This window comes from Microtus oregoni, unplaced genomic scaffold (genome assembly GCF_018167655.1).
Source record: "Microtus oregoni isolate MIOR12 unplaced genomic scaffold, Mior012 000009F_ref0000495, whole genome shotgun sequence".
In the NCBI taxonomy this organism is placed as follows: Eukaryota; Metazoa; Chordata; class Mammalia; order Rodentia; family Cricetidae; genus Microtus; species Microtus oregoni.
The window spans coordinates 54,731,148-54,752,931 of record NW_024543068.1 but is presented as its reverse complement, the minus strand read 5'-3'; the positions used below and the strand labels follow the sequence as shown (position 1 = coordinate 54,752,931).

Genomic DNA, 21,784 nt, shown 5'->3' with positions numbered 1-21,784 from the left:
TCCAGTTAGTGTACTGTGACTTATATTCAGAATTTTAATTAGCCCTAATGCTTATAAAGTAGGACCTGGCTTATAAGACCTCATTATAAAAAGCATAATTGCCTTATAAATGGTAACCCTGGAAGCATATCTTAGTAGAACATAAAATATATTTAATATTATTGAATATTTTCTAAAATTCTTATGAAAACTATAGCTTTACTGTAATGGGCCAAAGCACTGTGACTGGGGACAAGAAGAAAACTGCTCACTTCTCAGAGACCAGAGACACCAAGAAAGAAAGGAAGAGTATATTATGACTTCAACAGCACACCCGCATGGCTTAAGTTCTAGTGGGCTCCCTCCATTTCCTAAAATTTCCCCACTGTACAATAGCGGCCTTAGTATGGGAGCAAGTTTTCAAACACACAAACCTGTAAGGAACATTTCAAAAGCACAGTGATATGCTTAAATGGTAATACTGCATCTGAAGTGACTCACGAGACTGAAACGATGGAGCAGAAGATAAGTGAAGACCAGAATTCAGATCTTACATAAAAGCAAAGCAAACATGATGGCCTTCCTGTAATGCTATCACTAAGGAGACAGAAACAGGATGTTCTCAGAGCAATCCAGTTAGCTAAATGAGATAATCTATCAGCACCTGGTCCAAAAGACCCTGTCTCAGTAAATAAAGTGAAGAGTCTCATGATCAAGATACCTGCAGTCAGTCAACCTCTGGGCTTGACACTTGGCAGTACCCCTACACAGACTTGCACCCACATACGTGCAAAAATACAGATACACTCTTGCCACAGATACATGCAATAATACTTATTACTATATTATTTATACTATATAATAATATTATATACTTTAAACAATTATTGCATGCATATATGGCATGCAGATGCATTGTTATTGTTGTTACTATTAGTATGTCTGGAGTCCATCTGACTTAAATGCAAAATTTATAAATGCCAAAGAATGACAGATAGATGATAGGTAGATAGACAGATAGATAGATAGATAGATGATAGATAGAAGATAGATAGATAGATAGATAGACAGACAGACAGATAGATGATAGATGGATAGATAGATGATAGTGTCTTACTTTTCTTTTTTGGCATAAAGCTAAAATATTTACTACAGGAGAGAGAGAGGAGGAGAGAGAGAGAGAGAGAGAGAGAGAGAGAGATAGAGAGAGAGAGAGAGAGAGGAGAGAGAGAGAGAAAAGGAGAGGAGAGAGAAAGCCCCATGTGTACACCGGGAGAAAACAGGAGAGAGAGAGAGAGAGAGATGGCGACGGAGGTCAGAGGTAAAAAAGGAGTGGGCGTGGAAAACATTTATTAAAGGAGGGGGGGAGAGAGAGAGAGAGAGAGAGAGAGAGAGAAAGAGAGAGAGAGAAGAAAAAGAAGAGATAGAAAGAAAGAGAGACAAAGAGACAGGCATGATCACGCCAGGGGACAGAAAAGGAAGGGCAGTGTCTTACTTTTCTATTGCTCTGATTAATAACCATAGCAAGGCAACTCAGGATGGAGTTTGACCCCCTTGAATTACATTTGTAAAAGTTTTCTTTTGTTGTAGTGTTTTAGGAACAGAAAATTCTTTAGGCCCTTTTCCTTTTGCAAGTTGAAAGCTTAGCAAGATGGGGTCTTGGCCAGAGGCTCCCACCCTTCTCTTATTCCATTTTGCAGAAGGCTTCTCCTTAACCTCATCTCTTTCAACACCAGCCTCGGCTCCAACATTAATTCTTCTGTTTCTTTTTCTCTTCAAATGGTACATGTTGTGTTTCTTTCTGTCCTACTTCATCATTTTCATTGTAGATCTGCATATCAGTGATTACTAATAACCACGTGACAGATTCAATATTAAACTGTCTTGACATCTCCACCAAAGAAATTAGTTCGTTACTTTTGAATTTAACCCCAGGCAAACTCTTAGGACAAGCGTGCAGTAACCACATTCTTCAGCCTCTTCCCCAGCAGCTGCTGAAGACCTTACTTCTCTCTGAAGTCCCTGGAGCTGGGCTTCCACAGTCCCATAGCGCTTATGGCTGTTATTTAGGCTCCTAATAGGCAGCCCACTAAGCCCTATTTGTGGTGTTCAACTCCTCTTCTAGTCTGAAGTAACAAAGTCTTTCACAGTCATTCAGAACATTACAAGGTCAAGTCTGTCACAGCAACCCTGTACCAAAGTCTGTCTTAGCTATTTTTCTATTTCTGTGATAAAGCACCATGTCCAGAGCAATTTGTGGAAGAGTTTAATTGAATTTACAGTGTCAGAGGGTTAGAGTCCATGCTGGTGGACTAGCAAACTTCTACTCATACTTGAAAGGCTGAACAGATCACAGTCTCCCCTGACCTTTCAGGGAGAGTTGGCCCTCTTCGCCTAAGCCACGTGGGCTCCTCAAAAGTTACGGTTCACTTCCTAATAATGCTACAGACCAGGATAACCCTGATTCTGAGCACCACAGTCTAATGGCATACAGCATGCCAAAAAGATACTTTGTGGATGATTTGCTTACCTTTTTGACTCATTCAAAACAAATTCACAAGTATTTCCAGGCATAAACATTAAAAAATAGTCACTATTGGTTGTCAACTAGTAATAGTTTTAACTAATTATTATAGCTTAAAATATGGTTCTTAAGCAATTATGAATATTGTATAAAAATAGTTTTTAATTGCTACAGTAATATATAAGGCCATGTCTGTAGTTAAACTCAGGTAATGTGGAATGAACTGGGGAGTTCATAACAGTTTACTAACATAACTTGTCCACATGCAAGCAAACACAAGTGCCTTTCCTGATTCACTTACCGTCTCAATCACAAAATAACGAAGTACACTTACTATCTGCTTGTATATTATTAAATGAAATTATGATCAAAAGGAAACAAACTCATCTACCACTCACATCGGATGTGAGCATAATAGGAGCAAAATATAAATAGTCCTTTGCCACTGCACATGCAAGATTCATTTCTACACAGAGCTGATAATTTGCTGTGTGTTGTGAAACCACATCAACTTGGTATTTTTGGTTGTGATCCTAGCCTTTAACAGCTGAGCCATTTCTCCAGCCCCCACATTAACTTCATATGTGTTATATGTGTTAATAATTTTTACATATACATGTTATTTATATATTTATTATGTTCATATGTATTTATATGTTAATATTAACATCTACAAAGCCCTTAGAGTTCCTTTAAGATGTTAATTATTTTTAAATAATATTTCAAACTTGCTGATAATTAAAGCAAAATTTCTTCATATACAGTCTAAGTTCATGATAAATAAAATTGTTAATATTTTTCTTTCACTAAGTGTTGTGGACACCTTTGTGTATATTTTTTCCCCAAAGTGTACATCTAAAATGTGGGTAGACTTTTCCTTTGTATAGCCAAGCGTTGTTCGTTTATAAGTAGCTACTTTTCTATAGTGTTTTGGCCCTCTTTTTTAAAATGTGACCCTTTCAATGAAAACTCTGTAACACAGAGAACACTGGCAGCTCACAGGAATGTCACTCATTGACACTTCCCCTGCTCTTCCCCTGTGCTCAGATGTTTAACAGAGGGCTTCTCTTTGGGGAATTTATGAATGGTGGATTTCAAAGCCGTGATAGCCCCTCAGGTTTGTTTTCACGTGGTTGTTGAGTTTACGCTGTGAACTAAACAAAATACATGGGGAGTTCTGCATCACCGTTGAGTTAACCCTCTGGATCTTGCATGCTGAGCTTATATGGGGATGAGACCTTCCCAAAGACCTTGTTTTTAAGTTTTTAATTCTAGAAAAGAAATGCCGCTTTTAAAATTTTACAGAGCGGGAAAGCAAAGGAGAGGGTAGAGAGGGGGAGGGGCGACAGACCATGAGTGAGATCTAGAGACAGAACAGGAAATTGTATTTATTTTTTTTGAATCATCAATCTTTGCTTAGTAAAAAACACATGCGGTGGAATTTACTTCTAAATAAGCAGAAAACAGAAATGGCGAATATTTTAATGTGAGCAGGAAATACGCAAAGTCTATTGTTATCAGATGCCATAGCTCAGGCCAATGGTCTGAGAAGGCCAAAGGGATTTTAGCTTAGGAAATCCTTGCTCTACAATGGGACATAGGCACTAAAGGACTTCTCAGAGCATTTAATATGTGAATGTCTGCTGCAAACCACCTCACCTATTAAAACAGGCAATATTTTCCAGGAAAAGTCAATTAATAACACATTTTCTCCCTTTGCATTCAGAGGGAATCAATATACTTGTATAAAACAGCTAGGTCTTGATAAGCCTTATTTTCATATGCATATCTCCACATGGCTTGGTGGAGAATTCACATTTCTCTTTCATTTGGTATTTTCTAACGTGACACTCTCAGGGAGAAAGAAGTACCAACCTGAAGGCTTCGAGGTACTCAACATCTCCCATGGGGGGGTCAAGGCCACCTGTCCAGGCAATGTTGATGTTGAAGCCTTCTCCCAGACCTACTCCAACCTGGGAATAGAAAAACACACCACTGTGGGAGGAGAACGGAGGAGAGGGACGAAACAAAAGGAGCGGGAAACAAGCACATGGGAGCTCTTGAAATAAACATCAAACACAGCGTCAAATCAAGCCAGCTCTGCTTGACAGCCAGCTCTCTGGGTTATGCACTTGTTCTGCGCTGGTTCTTGGTCCTGTGGGACAAGCGGGTAATCTGGGGTAATTTAAAACAGCAGCAAAGGACAAGAAAATTAGGGGTAATCACGCAATGCAATTACCTGCGAGATACAAGTAAAAGCAGGGCTCTAAAGAAATAAACCGAACCTCATTCGGGGCTCCACTGCCGGGGAAAAAGTTTCCTTCATCATAGCGGTGGAGAGAAATGTACAGGACGCTGGGGTCGGCATAAAAGGCCTGCTGGGTACCGTTGCCATGGTGAACGTCCTACGGGGAGAGAAAACAGATGACAAGCACTGTCACATCTGCCTCTGGAGACACTCTTCTCGTTCCTGGTTCCCTCTCTTCCCACCCCACCCTCCCTCTCATTTTCTGCCTTCTCCTCGGCTTTCTTTCTCTCTCCCTTTCAGTCTACTTCTATACAACCCTTTACTTCCTGAACTTTCAGGCAAATTACCCTTTAATGCTCTCATTTTTTTTTTAAACTGGCTTCTAAAAATCAGGAAACCACAGCGAGCATGCCCTGGAGACTCCAGATGAGCAGTCAGTGAGAAAGCCCAGTCCTTCGGTCCAATTAGATATTTATACATCGGCACTTTGTACTCTTTGCTTCAGTGATGGAATCCTGCATCCTGTTTTATAGAGGAATTTTATGACTTATTAACTGCCAACAGTTCATAACCCCTCAGGCTTAATTAACTAGCCTCATTGGCCTCTGGAAAAAAAAAAGGACTAATGTTTAAACTCCAAACTAGTCCTTTTCAGGGGGATCTGTGGCTTACAGAGCGTTCTCACAATTCTTGACAGAACAGTAAATCATACGTGTATGCCTTGATTTGCCAAGTCCCACCATTAAGGTCAAAGTCTTTGCAACCAGCTGAATAAATTGGCTTTCTTGAAGCATTCAGTTCAGTTAGCAATCCCTCGGCTAGAGTCACTTCAAAAAAGACGCCAGATGGGAAGAGGACTTCCTACTACATTTTGCTAAAACCGTGGAAGCAAGAGTAGAAGAAACAGGGGCGTGAGCTCATTAACTGTGAAATTATTTGGGCAAAGCAGGAAGATGGCACAGGGATCTACGCAGTCCTTTCCAATCTGTCTCACAGATAATGACTGCATCACGGATCGCATCCCAGCTCTCTTTCTCATCTGTCTGTCTTTCTCATACGTCTCCAACTTCCCACTCAAAAAATCCTATTATCAATAAGTGAATAAATAATTTATTGGACATTGGTAGAGGATAATGATTCAAAACTTGATGGTTCTTCTATTTTTAATATAGATACATGTCCCAATTGACATAACTATTGGAAACAATAAAAGGAGTACCATTTAAAATACCTTTATTAAGCAGAATTCAGGTATTAAGGACTTCAGTTAATACACTCAATATTTTCTGAGATAAACAAGCAGGCTGCTAACGAGTGCTGAACTACACATTTTATGCAGAAAAATATTATTACATTATTCACTTATACAGTTATAAAGAGCTTTGGTACTTTGTAGCTATTTAAATACATTGGGCTTCATTTTTATCAGTAAGATTTATACTATTTTAAACAATGTTTCTTACCACCATTGAGTGAACACAATATTAAATACCTTGAATTAATTACTTAAAATGATATAAGGTATGTGATATTATTTCTATTCTAAAAATATGACAACTGATGCTCAAAGAATTTCAAAAATTTACTATGAATCTCCAGGCAGCACGTTGTGAAATCTTGAATCCACTCATTACTGCAAATGAAGAGCTAGTTATTTATCACTTTGCTGAATCTTTTAGCAAGCTTATGAGGTGAATTTTTTGGAAACTAACTCTTCTCCTTGAGATGGACAGAACCCCCTTCTTCTCCAGTCTCCAGCCCCCAGTTCCACTAGACATCTTCAAAGCCCCCTTGATGCAGGAACCCTCCTCTGCACTTGCTATCCATGGTGTAGACATACAATAATCTGCTCCCTGCTTCACATACCAGACACACCCAAAAGTGATCAGAGAATCATACTGCTCAGCGGACAGGAATCATCTCAGAAACTTTACTAGCCAAAGATAAACGCATCAGAAAAAGTATATAACTTGATGAAAACATATTAATTACTGGATTTCTGAATATTCAAAAGAAAAGATAGTAAAATTAACTTTTTCTTTTTTCTGTGAACAAAAATGAAACAATTTAAGCCACAATGTATTTTATACTAGCTAATACTTATCCAGAATATGTTTAAAAATCAAACAAAACCAAAATAACTCCCAAGGAAGCCCCAGCAGAGGGCTATCTCTGCTTCCCCTCCAGCAGCAAGAGCCAGGGCTGTAAGGCCAATTTTGTTCTAGGGATAAGAGAGTCCACAGTTGGAAAGTAGAGAGAAACTCTGGCTTGACTATTCCCATTACTTTAGTGACATTGGAAAACTTTATTTAAGAAAAAGGGAGACTAAAAAATGACACCTATAGCCCTGATACAAAATCATCTGATCTTTAAAACTGTTTGGGGTGCTAGTCTGTTCACACATTGTAAGAAATGCATCCTGTCCACAGCAAGAGAAAGAAAAATACCAGCATTCCTTATTTATAAGAACACACAAATTCATCCTAATTTTTGAGCAATGCTTGATTCTGTATTTATTTGCCAAGTACTTAAAGATAAATATGAACCCATATAGTAGGTGTGAGGCAGCAACTTAAGAGTGTAGGGTTGAGAGTGCCTTCTGCTACTTACTCAGTTCAAACCAAAGACTGCTCAGGAACTAGCTGAACCTGCTTCTCCATGGCAACAAATATATATCAGACTAAGACAAGAAACTTACCTGTGCTTATGAGAAATTAGCATAAAGATGAAATGAATCATCACAGCCTTAAAATAAACATTGAATCTAAGATGTACTTAGAATTATGGAAAAAATGCCTATCAATATTTTACTGGTTAAAACACATACTATAAAATCTGATTCTTTATAAGAATTTAGAACCTATGTATTTTGTTCTTATTGAAGATGGCTTTGAACAAATCATATATTCTTCCAGTTAATATTATCCTTTATAACTAATTAGTATATGGAGACAAAGGTCTAAATGTCTTTGATCAACAATCGAATGTCATAAACTTATAAGGACATTGAAGTAACTGTTTTGTTGTAAGGGAAAACAGAACTTAAGAAGAATTGTGATCTAAAATTTCCTTCTACGTTACACATATGATTCAGGGAAGAAAGTCTACTCCATGGACACGCTGCCTCCTGGAAGGAAGTGGTAAGGCAAAGAGGCCTACTTCCTTTTTGTACTGATTTGCACATCACAGAGAGAAAAGACATGAAAAGACTTCATAAATAACTGGAATCCCACCTGCCTAACATGAAAACACCTCCGAAGTAGGCCCTGGCCCAAGTAGAGAGAGTTGCAACTCTGGCTTTATATTTACTTGGCTATGAAATGTCGAAACTAGGCACTAGATGAGAGAGCCACACTATGGTGAAGGGCTCCAGACCCTGAGGCCAGTGGATTTGAGGGGATGAACTGTCTTCCCCCTGTAGAATCTTCCTCTCTCCTCTGTCACTTGCACAGAGACCAATTGGCCAGTGAGAAGGGGTATCTCAGCATCTCGTGGCACCTTAAGATGTCCTTCTCAGTTTCTGGAAACAAGAGTTTCCTCAAAGTGCCGTGCAGCTGCAGAGTGTGGAACACTGGAAAGTAAGAAGTGTGGGCTGGTGGTGACCTCAGAGGCCACTCTTTGGACAGGACTTCATACACTGAGAGGACCTGAAACAAAAACTTCTCATCTTTGGGAGCCGATTTGGAGAGGAACATCCTTCACGGATTGGATAATGGAGTAAAATCACAATTGCCATCCACGTAGAGGAAAGTGACTCCTTAGAGCTACCAAGTCAGTCAGTATAGAAATCGAGAGAGCTTCTCTCTATAGTCAGACCCATATATCTCTCAAGAAATACTTACAGTTAGAAGAGCTTGTCACTCTTAAGAAAAACAAAGCTAACCATTAACCTTGCCCAACCCTCAAGTTCCTGGATCTCCGCTTGCCATCTTTTCCTTCTAAGCTCATCCTTACAAAACTCCAGGAGAAATGATATTTAGGTTATCTAGCATGCAAACTCTGAATTACTTCAAGCATCATTTTGAATATATTTGAGAAAATAGGTATTCATGCAAAATTAAAAGAACTCTGCAGTGTTATAGCTCTCTCCTTCAACACAGCCTGTTCAGTGAACTGTGAACTACTTTGAAACTTAAGTATGTTTAGAAAACACATAGAAAAGTAGGATTCACATGAAAATGTCTACACAGAAGCCACAATATAAAAATTACCTATTTAAACCAAGTCATAGAAGTGGTTGTCAATCTTCCACTTTTTTTTAAAAAAAATCTTCATTTTAATTTAAATATTACTTTACACGACTTTGTTAGTGGTCTCTCCACCCTTTGGGGGTACCCGCTTAACTAAATCTAAGGGCTGGAGGTTGATGTCATGACTTCCAATAAGATTTAATTATGAGTGCAGATATGAGCAAGATTTAAACTATTAAGGCTTGCACTTCAAAAAAAAACCTCTAGCATTTTTTGCCTTTAAATCTTTTATCACCTGTAAAAATTAATTAAGTGCAGATGCAGCAGGTTTGGCTTGGATGCCAGGGTTCATTTCCTGTCTATGCTTTGTCAGACAAGCCATTACACCTCCTGGTGGAGTGCAGGCAAACTGAGAAGCGGGCTCATAAATCACCATTGCCTTTCCCTCGCCCTTTCCAGGGTTGGTTCTTTCTGTATGGGGCAGATCTCCAGCTCATTATTCATGCATACGTTTTAGACAACCTGCCAAGTGTCGTCTGCATTTAAACAAACCACTTGTCGAACAAATGATAACTATTGTGTAAGAATGCTCCACGCTAAAATGCAGGATGCATCCAAGGCTTCTGACTTTTAATCACCCAGGGTCCTGCAGGGAGTCATCCCAAACTGGCATCTGAGACTTGAGATCTTTTCACCGAGAATGACATGTTGACTTGCTTTAATAATACCAGTGTGGCACAACAAGGGGTGTGATTGCTAACTGGGGGAAGCGGCCAATTGGTTACCAAAGCAACAGCATTCCTTCCAGCACATCTGAGTAGTTAAAGTCTATATTCTGTAGGGAAAAGTAAATTCAGGTTCTGTTGGGTTATTTTAACTGTGGAAGTATCAATTCATTTAAGGATCATAAAAGTTGCCCTGATCTGCGCCGTCTTCTCATTAAATTGCAGTTAACACCATGAAAGTGAAACGTGAATGTTTATGGTTTCAGAACTGCAGTCCTGAGTTTAAGGCGTTTCCACATGCAAAGGAAACACACCCATCAGAGGTTTGCAGGGCTAAGAGCAAGACAGCCTTGCAGAGAAGTGCGCATCCACTCCCCTTTACCTGGAGCCACTGAAAATGCTGCCCTGGTCAGGCATACATACCAGATCGACAATCAATATCTTGTTCATACTGAGTTGGTCTCTCAAGTATTTGGCGGTAATCGCAACTGAATTAAAAAAGCAGAACCCCCTGTGGAATAAAGAACAGAGAAGTAAGAAGAAAAAGCATCCAGGAAAGCCATTATAAATAATGTTCAGAGCATTTTTTTAAAAGATGCTACATGATCTCTGAAGTCATAAATCTGCTTCTAGGAGTACCTCGCGAGAGTTTTCAGCCCATCTGTTAGCAATTAGAGACTTCAGAAACGTGCAGGTGACTGCCAGGAACCATGGCACTGGAAGATGGCAGGGCCCTGGTACTTACATGGCAGCAGACTCTTCAGCATGATGGCCTGGGGGCCTCACAACAGCAAACCCGTTCTGGAAGCACAAGACAGGGTTTTCAGTAGCAGGCGCAGTGATACTGATCGGATCTCTGCAGCTAAGCATCACAGACACACAAGAAGTCTGATGTCTCTCAGACACGCCCAAGCATATCTTCTTGTCCTTATCACCATATCACAGCGTCAAGTGAGACACTTGGGTCACTTTTGCTCAGATCCTCTCTCAAACAGGCCCACACTGATCCAGAAGAACAGATTGCTGGGAGTTGTTCATAGCAGTCAGGCAATCATCTCAGCTGTTAGACTCACACAACCCATTTGCAAGAATATCCTTTAAAGTTCTAACATCAACATTCTAGAGAGAGAGAAATTCACTCTTGGTGCAGGTTTGGGTCAAAGTTCAGAAAGACGGGAAGATGCGAAGTGAAAATTCCTGACCTGGGTCCCTTCAATGGTTCTTTCCACCCCAGTGTCAGCAACATGATAAATTTACACTTCCACACGCACATAGACACAAAAGAAACCCCAGAAAGGTGAAAAGGAGAACAATGGAAATCCCATATTTCTTCCAGTCTATAAACTGAGCTTGGATGACTGCCAAGGCGTGTGAGTTTATTGGATTCCCTAAGTCAATTTCTAGCCCAAGTTCTGGAATTTTATAAAGAATTCCAGAGCTGAGCAGCAGTCAGATATACCCATGATCAAGAAATGCCTTAACCTCCAGGTTAGTGGAAATGCATCAGAGAAAGCTGAAGAGACTCAGCATGAAGGCAGGGAGCCATAAATCCCCAGAAAGCCGCACGTACAAACAATGGGTTGTCTGATGTGAAAAAATAATCGTTTATCACACGGGTCACGCCACTTTTCACTTAACTATGATTTGAGGAGCATGCTCCAAAAAGAATATTTCCTTAACCACAATCCATAACGTCTGAGATAATTCTAATAAACCTCAGGAATTTCCCTTCTAAATCTTTACCTGAAATCATGAAGACTCAGAGTCGTCCTACTTGACCTTCATGCCCATGATCACTCTTTGTTACAATTTATAGTCGTTGGGTAAATTGACTATATATTCCATTGAGTGAATATAGTAATGATTTTAGAGACAAATTAGAAGTGGCAATAGTATCTTCCAGTGATTGGAAACGTCACCCTTAGTACAAATCTATTACGAAATGGGGCCGTCACAGGGCAGCTTTTTCCCGAGGGCTCTTTCCTCGTGTGCAGACTCCTGCTGTAATTGAGGGGGTGGCTAGATACGGAACAGAGAGGGCTGCTGATGAAAGGGATCAGGAAGACTGATTTTCCCTCTCTCTCTTCGATGTGGAATTTCCCTCTGTATGCTGTGATTACCACTAATGAATAAAGAAACTGCTTTGGATCTATAGCAGGGTAGAACTTAGGTAGGCAGGGAAAATTAAACTGAATGCTGGGAGGAAGAAGGGCAGAGTCAGAGAGAAGCCATGGAGCCCTGCCAGAGACAGACGCCAAAACTTTATCAAGTAAGCCACAGCCACATGGCGACACACAGATTAAAAGAAATGGGTTAAATTAAGATGCAAGAGTTAGTCAATAAAAAACTAGAGCTAATAGGCCAATCAGTGATTTAATTAATAGTTTCTGTGTGATTATTTCAGGGCTAAGCTGCCAGGAACTAACAAGCGGCCCCTACCTCCTCCTACATCTCTTGCCTTTTCCTTATGTTGTGACGAAGAATTACAATTTGACCATATGCTGGCCTGGCCTCCTGACATCATAGCTGCCTAACCTTGTATTGTCTCCATGTGAGTCTGTGGTATGTTGTTACAGCAGCAGAAAATGGACGAAGAAGCTGAACCACATCTCACTGACTAAACGCTAGAGATGATGATAAACATGTCTCCCACCGTTTTCCTGAAATCATTTATGCATTATCCAGACTTTATTATGGAGAAAGGAACTATTGATGAATAGTAACAGACACCGGAAAATTTAAGGTTAGTGGGGGAAATCTGCAAAGATTGCAATACACTCAATAAAAGCCACTGAATGAGAGAAATGAATATAAGGCTTGGTAAACACAACCCACGTGCAAAGCCTGCATGATCACTGCCGAGATGGCCTCATTGCCTCTTAGAGTCTGACTTCTGAACAGCATTGGCCTTTTGTTTTATGATTTTCTGAGTAGCTACCAGTATTTTATTTCTGGTTCAATTAAACTAGTTTATGAATGAAGGTAATGTTTACATTTTTACAAAGAAACAACAACCAATCATCAATGTGTACTGAACACTATGACTAATCAAATGAAAAACATGGACCCCCCCAATGGTAAGCCATATTTTATCATTTCCCTCGCATGCTGTGAGGGAGTTTCACTTTCATATGATGTTTGCAGAAGAGAGACATAAACTCTCCATAAGGTAGTCTTCCTGTATCTAGACAGAACTTTTGGAAAGCGTCGATACTCTTTGAATTATTAAAGTCTTTCCCTAACACAACTTTATCAACTGTGTCTACAAGCTTCTATGTGAAAGGGCATATTTAATTTATAATGATAGGAATTTCTAATTATCTAAATAATCAGCTAATACTATGAAAGTGGTAAATAAATCATGACTCACTTAGCCATGTAATATTAATATTATCTACCTACTCAACAGATTTACTTGGATATCTCGAGGGCACTTCAAGTTATTTCTTTGGAAAATAATCTGCAAATCTCCTAATCTCCTTAACATGGCAATAACACCATGGTCCGTCCCTCCATCAGTTCAAGTCAGAGGCTGATAAATTCTCTCTCCTGACTCCTTCTCCATCCTTCTTCCATTTCATTTTAGTTTACAACCCATTGCTGATGATATCATTTTGAAAAATTACTCAAAGTTATTCTCTTATTCTTATGTCCAGTCCTTTTGCTTTGCTGGGTTATGTTGCAGGACCATGCACATGGGCAACAAGTGCTCTGCCAAGAAGACATACACTCAACCCTTCCTTGAGGGTTTTGGCTTTGTAGGAGTTGTTGTCTTCAGTATACATACAATCTTCTGTCTCCTGATTTCTCCGCTTTCTGATGCTTGCCATTAATAAATTCATATCCTGCTCATTCTCTTCCTTTTAGGCTGTCCAGGGACAGCATCACTTTCATGATTCTATGACAAGCAAGCATCTACTCGCCAAGGACCTTCTCTTCCCAGACATCCCACTTCTAGTTCATCAACCGTGTTTAATTTCACAGCTTGGCATTCATCAGCTACCATGTTCAGTTCCCTCTCATCCTGCTTGAACTCTCAGGCCGTCATTACATATCCACATGGACGGCCACCTTGTCCTTTCCTCATATGGTCACTCATGCTGACTGAGCTCTGGCAGGACTTTGTCTGTGCAGGACACTCATTGCCTAGGGACTTCTCACTACAGTCTCCACGCAGCCTTTCCTGGGGACTCACAGTAGATAACTCTGGTGTCCTTTTTCCTCATTGAAGGGCACTAGCTCTACTGGTTAAGACCCTAAGAACCTTGTATACTCTTTATTACTGACTTATAGCCTTATTCCAGTGACTGCGAGCTAAATTTTCAATACGCCATCTCTGAAGAGGCACAAACATTCAGTCTGTTACACATTTTCAGTCATGTCTCCCTTTCCCTTCTTGTGGATTCAGGCAAAATCATAATTCTGATAAGATAGGACTCACACCTGCTCCATCCCTGCATCTATTGAAGCACACATAAAAGCCAGATGTCTGCTTGTCCTTTACAGTTAGGATCTTAAACGCCAAATACATTCCTCAGGATGGCTGGAAGCCACACCGCATTCCTCCATCAATGAAACCGACTGTCCCTGACTTTCACATGAGTCATCCGGGCTTCTCCTTTTCCTTCAAAGTTTCAACAACCCTTCGCTAACTCCTTAACTGCTGCTTCTGCTGAAAAGTTATTCCATTAAAAAAAAAAGGCAAGTAGAATAACATATCTACATACTTCAAGTGAAAATATACTGACCCACTCCCAGCAATCCTTGCTGCTGACCTGTCTGCCCTTTCTCCTCCCACATCGTTCTAGGCACAGCTAACTATGGCTCTCATCCCTCTCTCTGTAGCATCTTTTTCTCTTCTGCAACAGTATTGCAATCAGAGCAAATGTTTAATTTTCTCATCTTAAAGAAAAGAAACAGAAACTTAACGACCAATGTGATGTGCTCAGGAGATGGGACTTTATAGAGGGAGCTCATCTTGAGGGCTTCTCCCTTTTAATGGGATTAAAGTCCTGTTTCAAGGGGCTTCGTGCAGACTGTGGTTTATTTGCTCTTTCTTCCAGCATCTTGGAAGCAGAAGGCAGCTAAGCTCTGGGATCGCAGCAAGCCTCATCTAGGCTTGGGATTCAAGGATGTCAGGCTGGGAGGCTAATCCACTTTCCGAGCTATGCAGCTGGTGGAATTTTGCTTTGACAAAAACAGAGGAAGACATTCTCACAGTTGCGCCAGGCGCTATTTCTGAGCACCATCTAATGTGGGTGAAGACTGGGTGTACTTCCTTTGATTGGTTTTGATATTGTGACCCGGATGTATCATGTCCATACTCACCAAGGCACCTACTTTCTGCCTGTCACTGTTCTCTACTCTGATATGACACTGGGCACATAACAAGATGCCAGTAAATAAATAAAGTATTTCTGCTCAGTCGTACAGCATGCGCCTACTTTGCTCCTCCGTTCTGGCCTTGGCTTCAAGTTCTTTACTCTCCCAGGTGTTTGTACTCTTTCTTTTTGTAGGTCACCATTAGACTTGTTATGGGAAGTCGCCCATTAAGTTGGAGGTCACCTCTTAGGCTAGATTTCCTCAGAAACACATTAAATATTTTATGCCTTATAATAATAAATAAAATCTTTGTGTTCCATTTTCGATGTGAAGTGTGTCTCACAGGCACTTGTGTGAATATTTGGGCCCCAGTTGGTGGCTCTGTTTTAGGATGCAGTAGAAACAAAGGAGGCAGGCCTTAGCTGGAACACACAGGCCCCATGAAGGACATCTGATCCTTGGCTCCTCCCACCATCTTCTCTTTTCCTGGCTGCCATGAGTGTAGATTCCCCGAGTTCAGCCTCCTATCATGACACTCTCTTTACCATGGTCTAGAAATATAGAACCAGAGACCTTGGACTGAGCCCTCCATGACCGTATGCCAAATAAAACATTTAAGTTAAAACAAATTGTTCTTGAATTTTGACAAAATGGCAAAAAGATGACGAGGATTTTGGTTTGATGAAATAGGCTGGGAATGACTGCAAATGACAATATTAATATCATAGAACTATCTAAATACTCTGAACTCCATGACAAGTAATTCATTTACTGTTTGTCTATATCCCTCTATGTCCGACAAAGATTTGTTGTATGTCATACTATAAAACAGGATTTCCCCAGATTTTAGATCCATACCACTTCCATTAATATTTTTCTATAGTTTTTAATACTTTGCTGTTTTGAAACAATAATATACTAGTCACAAAGCATAGCTATTAGAAAGAATACAGTCATTTTGGGAAACTACTGGCATTCTTAGCATTTCTGGGTGGCTCTGGAAGTCTGGAGGTTTGAGGTTGGCATGGGCTACGTAGCAAAATCCTATCCACATATGAAGAAAGAATGAAAGAGAGAGAGATAGAGAGGTGGATGAGGGACGGAAAGAGGAAGGAGGTTAGGACAAAGGGAAGGAGATGAACATACAGCACACACAAAAATGCATACATTTGTCCTTTTTTACTACTATGGCCATGGTAAGAGATAATGATTTTAGTTTTGAAAAAATAACCAGTTATTCAAATTTGAGAGCACATGTACTACTTCTAGCCAACCCTATCCCTTTTCATCTGTATTTAGATGGCCATGGTAAAAAAGTAGAAATGTTTACTCCACAAAATTCTGATTTATTTCTCATTTTACCCTATGGAACTGCTCTTTAAGCTACATTTTATTCCAAGTTGGAAAGACCAAGGCATTAATTTGAGCAAATTCATACTTTTCTATGCACTGGGGGCAACTTTATGGTGCTAACATTTTCATTTGAATAATCCAATTTTCCTCTGTTCCAGTTTAGAATTCTCTGCAGCTTAGAATGTGACTAACTAATCAGGGAGCTTTTAGAATATTTTATCACTATCAACAGTGAGAGTTTATATCTTCCATCTCGAGTTTACTCCGGCTTTGCATTTGGAGCTTCAGTTAGTGCAAAGGGCACTTGTCAGTTAAAGGAGAGGACTGACGTGTGTTTGGTGACAGCACGTGAGGAAATATAGTTGACTCTCCTATATGGCCAGATGACATTTATAATATCACCTATATATAAAACTTGATTTGAGGAAAAGAATTCTAATCACTTTAGACTACTCTATTTTTACAATTGATGAAATCTATATTTTTTCTGGACAAATTTATCAAAATGTCAAATTTATTTTTGTGTTCTTCGCAGGCAGAGTGAAATTTTTTCAAGGCAAATAAAGAGAAAGCAGTAAAGAAATTACTGGAACCACTTTAAACATTTGCTTCTCCACATAAAGCTAAGTCCATTGCTATGGCAACAGCAGGCACAGAAAATTCAGAAGGTACAAAATAACCCAGCTATTTTGTTTGACCTGTTTATAACTATCGTCCCACAAATGGCGGGAATGCACATTTTCATTTACCTGGCAACCATGTGGACAACTTGGTCATCCACGAATAACAAAATATCACCCACAATTCCAATACGCACTGAGATGAGAAATGCAGGGTCTGTGACCCCTGACAAGAGGGACCTTGAAGGAACATTCGGCTAATGCAGTCTCCGATGGAAAGTGCATGTTATTATTTATGCACATTTAAGAAAATCTGAGGCATGAACCAACACAACCTGTAATGCTGACATGTCTCATAGGCCAGCCATTTCTTTTCTTGTCTCTAGATTAAAGTAAAAGCAAAAGGAAGTCCAGACAGTCAATGTTGCCTTCACAAAATGAAAACAGGCCATGATGGCTGCATGTCTTTTTTTATAAGTCCCTAATCACATTTTAGATTTTTGATCAATTATTTTAGACATAGCTTTATTTTGAGCACATTGCAATGTGCTTTCTGCGTAGCATTAACCACAAACCATCTAAATATTGACTGAGATTTCAGAACATCAGATTCAGATTTGTTTTGCAGAAGGACTATTTTAATATATTGCTAATTTAGAGCTTGGTCATTATCTCCTGATATTAAGGACCATTACTGAAGTATTTCTAATGTACTAAAGTACCAGTGCTCAGGGGAAGAGAGTCTATCCAAACCAGGCACAGCATGGAAAAGTTTCACAGCACTTATTTCTAAGTAGCATCAATGTGATGGTTGAGTTCTTACCTCTAATGCGTTGGCTGAACCGGAGGTTCATAAGCTATGCCTTGTGCGGCTGTAACAGATCACTGGAAGCCACAGTTCCAGCCACGCCAGAGAGATGCGTAGTGGAACAAACGACTTTGCAGTTCATTCTTTACCTTTGTAGAGGTTGTGGTGGGTTTTATTTCTTTCAAGAGAGCTAGTTTGGGATATTCAAACCCACACTGATCTTCAGTTATAACTGCACTTATCTAATATGTCTATGAATAAACCATCTGATTCTGATTAAGTAAACAAATAAACAAACAAAAGAAGCGGCTGGGAAGCAGCCATTCCTTCATTGTAAAATACTATGCCATGACGGTCTGACTCTTCTTCCCTCGTATTAACTTGACCATAAGTACCCTTTCCAAATTCTCAGAGTTTGTCGTATGTACAAATCTTTTATCTGATGACGAAGAACTCTCTCTGTCTCTGTATGTGTACGTGCGTGCGTGCGTGCGTGTGTGTGTGTGTGTGTGTGTGTGTGTTTGAGAGAGAGAGACAGGTGGGGAAGAAACGAAGGAAGGCTGGAGGCTGGAACTATTTTAAAGTGCCCCTAAATATTCAAGCTATAAAAATTATTTATTTTTATTTTATGTGTGTGAGTGTTTTGCCTGCATGTATGGATATGTACCGCATGCATACCTGGTTCCAACAGAGGCCAGAAGATGGAATCGAATTCTAGACAACTGGCTCCATACGGTTGTAACCTGAGATGTGAGCGCTGGGAACAAAGCCTAGGTGTCCTGTAAGAGCCACAAGTCCTCTTAACCATTGAGCCATCTCCAGATGCTAAAGTTTGTTTTTTAAACAAACAGTGTAGGGCTGGAGAAATGGCTGAGTGGTTAGGAGCACTTGTACTTGTAGAAGTCCAGGGACCAGGGTTCAGTTCTGACATATAACCACTGGTAACCCTAGTTTCAAGGGACCTGATGCCCTCTTCTGGCCTCCATGGACACCAGGCATGCACTTGATAATCATACATACGTGTGAGCAAAACACACGTACATGTAAAATAAAATAAGTATTTAAAAATTAAACTATAATCTGTTAGGTCTTACTGGGGTCTTTTAATCTTTCATTTAAGGGGTGGTTGGTAAATAACACTGAGAATCACATCACATTATACACATTAAGTACTTGAATCAGACCAAAAATATCAATCACTGTTCTTGGGGAAAACCTATGATAGGGTATTTGAATTCCTTTATCTGTGTTCCCATCCAAAATTGCATTTGTGGTACTAAGATAGTGGCATAAGATTTGATTCAATTACCCATATGACACTAAAGAGAGAGACGTGGGATTTGACTCTTTTACTTAAGCTGAAAAACCCTCCAGTGGAAATTAAGTGAAGCTGCACTGTTGCTACCACTGTATGGTAAGGTTTCTGGCCAAGATCATACACGAATATTGTCCCTCCTCCTGCCAATCTCCAATATTGCACTTGGGGAGTCACACCGTCAGAGATGGACTCTGGGAGAGACAGACAAGTTGTCTCCTCTTCTGTCCCCTCTCATTCTTTCCCACATTCGTAGTTTAAGAGTAAATAGCAAGTACATCAGAGTCTACTTTTCAGGAGTAACTCACACATAGCCCTGTGGCTGAGGAGTTGCTAAGTAACCTAACTCCCTAACGTTGACATTTATGAAATGGTACCCCCCATCATTTACTCAACGTGCCTTCTATCGCTTCCCATCAAAACCCTTGCTCCCTACCCACCGTGGTGCTGGATCCGTCCTGAGCCCCTTCTGCTTAGCTATGCTCATTTCTGCTATGAAATATGGCTCCATGTTGATTACATTGTAATGGCAATTTAATTCCTAGAAATTAATATCTACCTAGAGTAATAAACTAATTTGCATTTGTTAAAGATCATAGATGTTCAGCTTTCTCTAACATACAAATCTTTTTGAAAAGAAAGAGACCCACTGGCCAATAGGAATGCCCTAACACTATCCAAATATTATATATTTATAAATTTTACATTCAAATTAGTAAATCATAGTCGATTTTTTGGATTCTCTTCTAATTTACTTCACTAGACTGCACAATATTTTGGAATGTATTAGTATAGCACTTAATACCAGCTAATTTAGCCTGCAGAAGGACTTTCTAAAATGATTAGTTTAGCTTAGAACCAATGCTATGAATCAAACCTTTGAAGGAAGAAAAGTATCACAAAGAAAGGCTGTCTTAAGCATACCAGAATCTGGAAGGTTAAGAGAGGTGGGAAGACTTGCCAAGAAAACAATAAGGGACATGTGGGAATCGCATTTTGTTTCATTGAGTAAGCCCAAGGGAGCCAGGAAAATGGGAGCCCAACATTAGCAGTTTAACTGCTCGAGAATTCAGGGGCAGAAGCACAGATGGCTGCTTTTCCTTCTCCCTGGAAGATCCAGAAAGAAGGAGCTTGATGACAGCATTAGAACACAGGGTCAGGGCAGCCTGGCATCTGTGGGCTTTAATGCCCTCAGGCTTAAGCCTGGCAGCACTCTGGCTGCTCAGGGATGAAACGCACCCCTGAAAATCAGGCTTCTGGTAAGGAGACAAGGGACCTGATGATGCTCATGTTACATGTAATTTAAGTTGAGCCTTTTCGAAAATAATAACAATGGGTCCACTATGAAGAAGCCTTGGAGGGAGGAAGTCATCAGGATGTGGACTTGGTAAGGCCATAATAACCTACCAAAAGCAATTTGTTTAGTTTATCAATCAGTGCTTGAATTTGACTCATGGCCCAGCAATTCAATTGCTGGATTTTTTGAAACATAACTGTTTCTTGGACCACATTAACCAAAAACTATCAGGTATTTTTCATCATGTAAATAGAACCACATTATGAAAGACTTTAGGGGGAAAAAAAGAATTAGGGCAAGATAATTTTGCTATTTTTTTCAGAAGTTGCAATTTTTTTTATAAAGAATGATGAATATAGCCTTCCATAAAAGTAGCAAAACTAAATATAGTGATGACCATGCTGTGAATTAAAGCTGTTCTGGGTGAGAAGGATGATGACCACCAAGAGTCACAAACCATTATACTCCTGCAGACTCCAGGAAATTTGTTCTCAGTTACAGCCCCCCGACAATTTTGGTATCATTTAGTTTATACAAACATCTTTGATAAATTTAATGAAATTTCAGTAATTTTATTTATGGTACCAAAAACATATATCTTTTTGATGTAGGGTTTCCATTTTGGCCATGGATGGCTTCTTGCATTGAATTCTAATTGTCTGTGACACACCTCCTGGGAAGAATAGCTACCAACAAGTAAGTTTGATCAATAAGTTCAAGCTAGGCAATTAAATAAAAATTTCAACCACAGAATTTAAATCGTAGAGCATCAAATACTTAATAGTGTTTATTGCTAAAGAACTTCATTTTACATGGAGTTCATATGTATGCGTGTTTGAGTCTATGGCTGTATGTAAAATTTACATTTTATCAAATTCCAAAGGTGCAAAAACTTACATTCCCTGAGTGTGTGTGCTATGTGCAATTCAGATTTCAGTGTAGAAAACATTCCATTTGTAGAAGCTGAAACACTTGCAATATAAACAAATCAGGAGGCATCGAACTTAATAGTATTACAGACAAAAGAAATTACTTGGAGCATATATTTATAAGATATTACTTATTTCTTATTTTAAGTTCTGAAAGTAAAACAAAGCACTGGAAAGTTTTGAATATAAATGCTGAATTTGATACTAGAGTTTGTGTTACAATTCTTTCCAAACTAAATTATTTTTTAAGTCTCACTGAAGCTTTCTTTTCTTTTTGTCAAAAAAAAAAAAAATCCAGTGGTTTTTATTACTCCCAGAAACAAGACTAGGAAGAGAAAATTAGGCAGTGGCTGAGCTTGACTCTTTCCAGAGAACGCACTGAACTGGGGAAGAAGCTTTATTGACTTTCCTGAACTTGGCTTTTTAAAAATAAATTTATTTATTTTACATCCCAGCTGCAGTTTCTGCTCTTTC

General features: G+C 39.5%; 1 protein-coding gene across 1 annotated transcript in view; it reads right to left on the bottom strand.

The window, feature by feature from the left end:
- The window catches only part of Hdac9 (histone deacetylase 9), a 463,183-nt gene that overhangs the window by 145,351 nt on the left and 296,048 nt on the right, over positions 1–21,784 (bottom strand). The window contains exons 18-21 of the mRNA XM_041657935.1: positions 10,412–10,467; positions 10,090–10,177; positions 4,789–4,908; positions 4,379–4,476 (exon numbers count right to left, since the gene is read on the bottom strand). Of these exons, the coding sequence (XP_041513869.1) occupies positions 4,379–4,476; positions 4,789–4,908; positions 10,090–10,177; positions 10,412–10,467 (362 nt within the window). The remainder of the gene's footprint in view (positions 1–4,378; positions 4,477–4,788; positions 4,909–10,089; positions 10,178–10,411; positions 10,468–21,784) is intronic.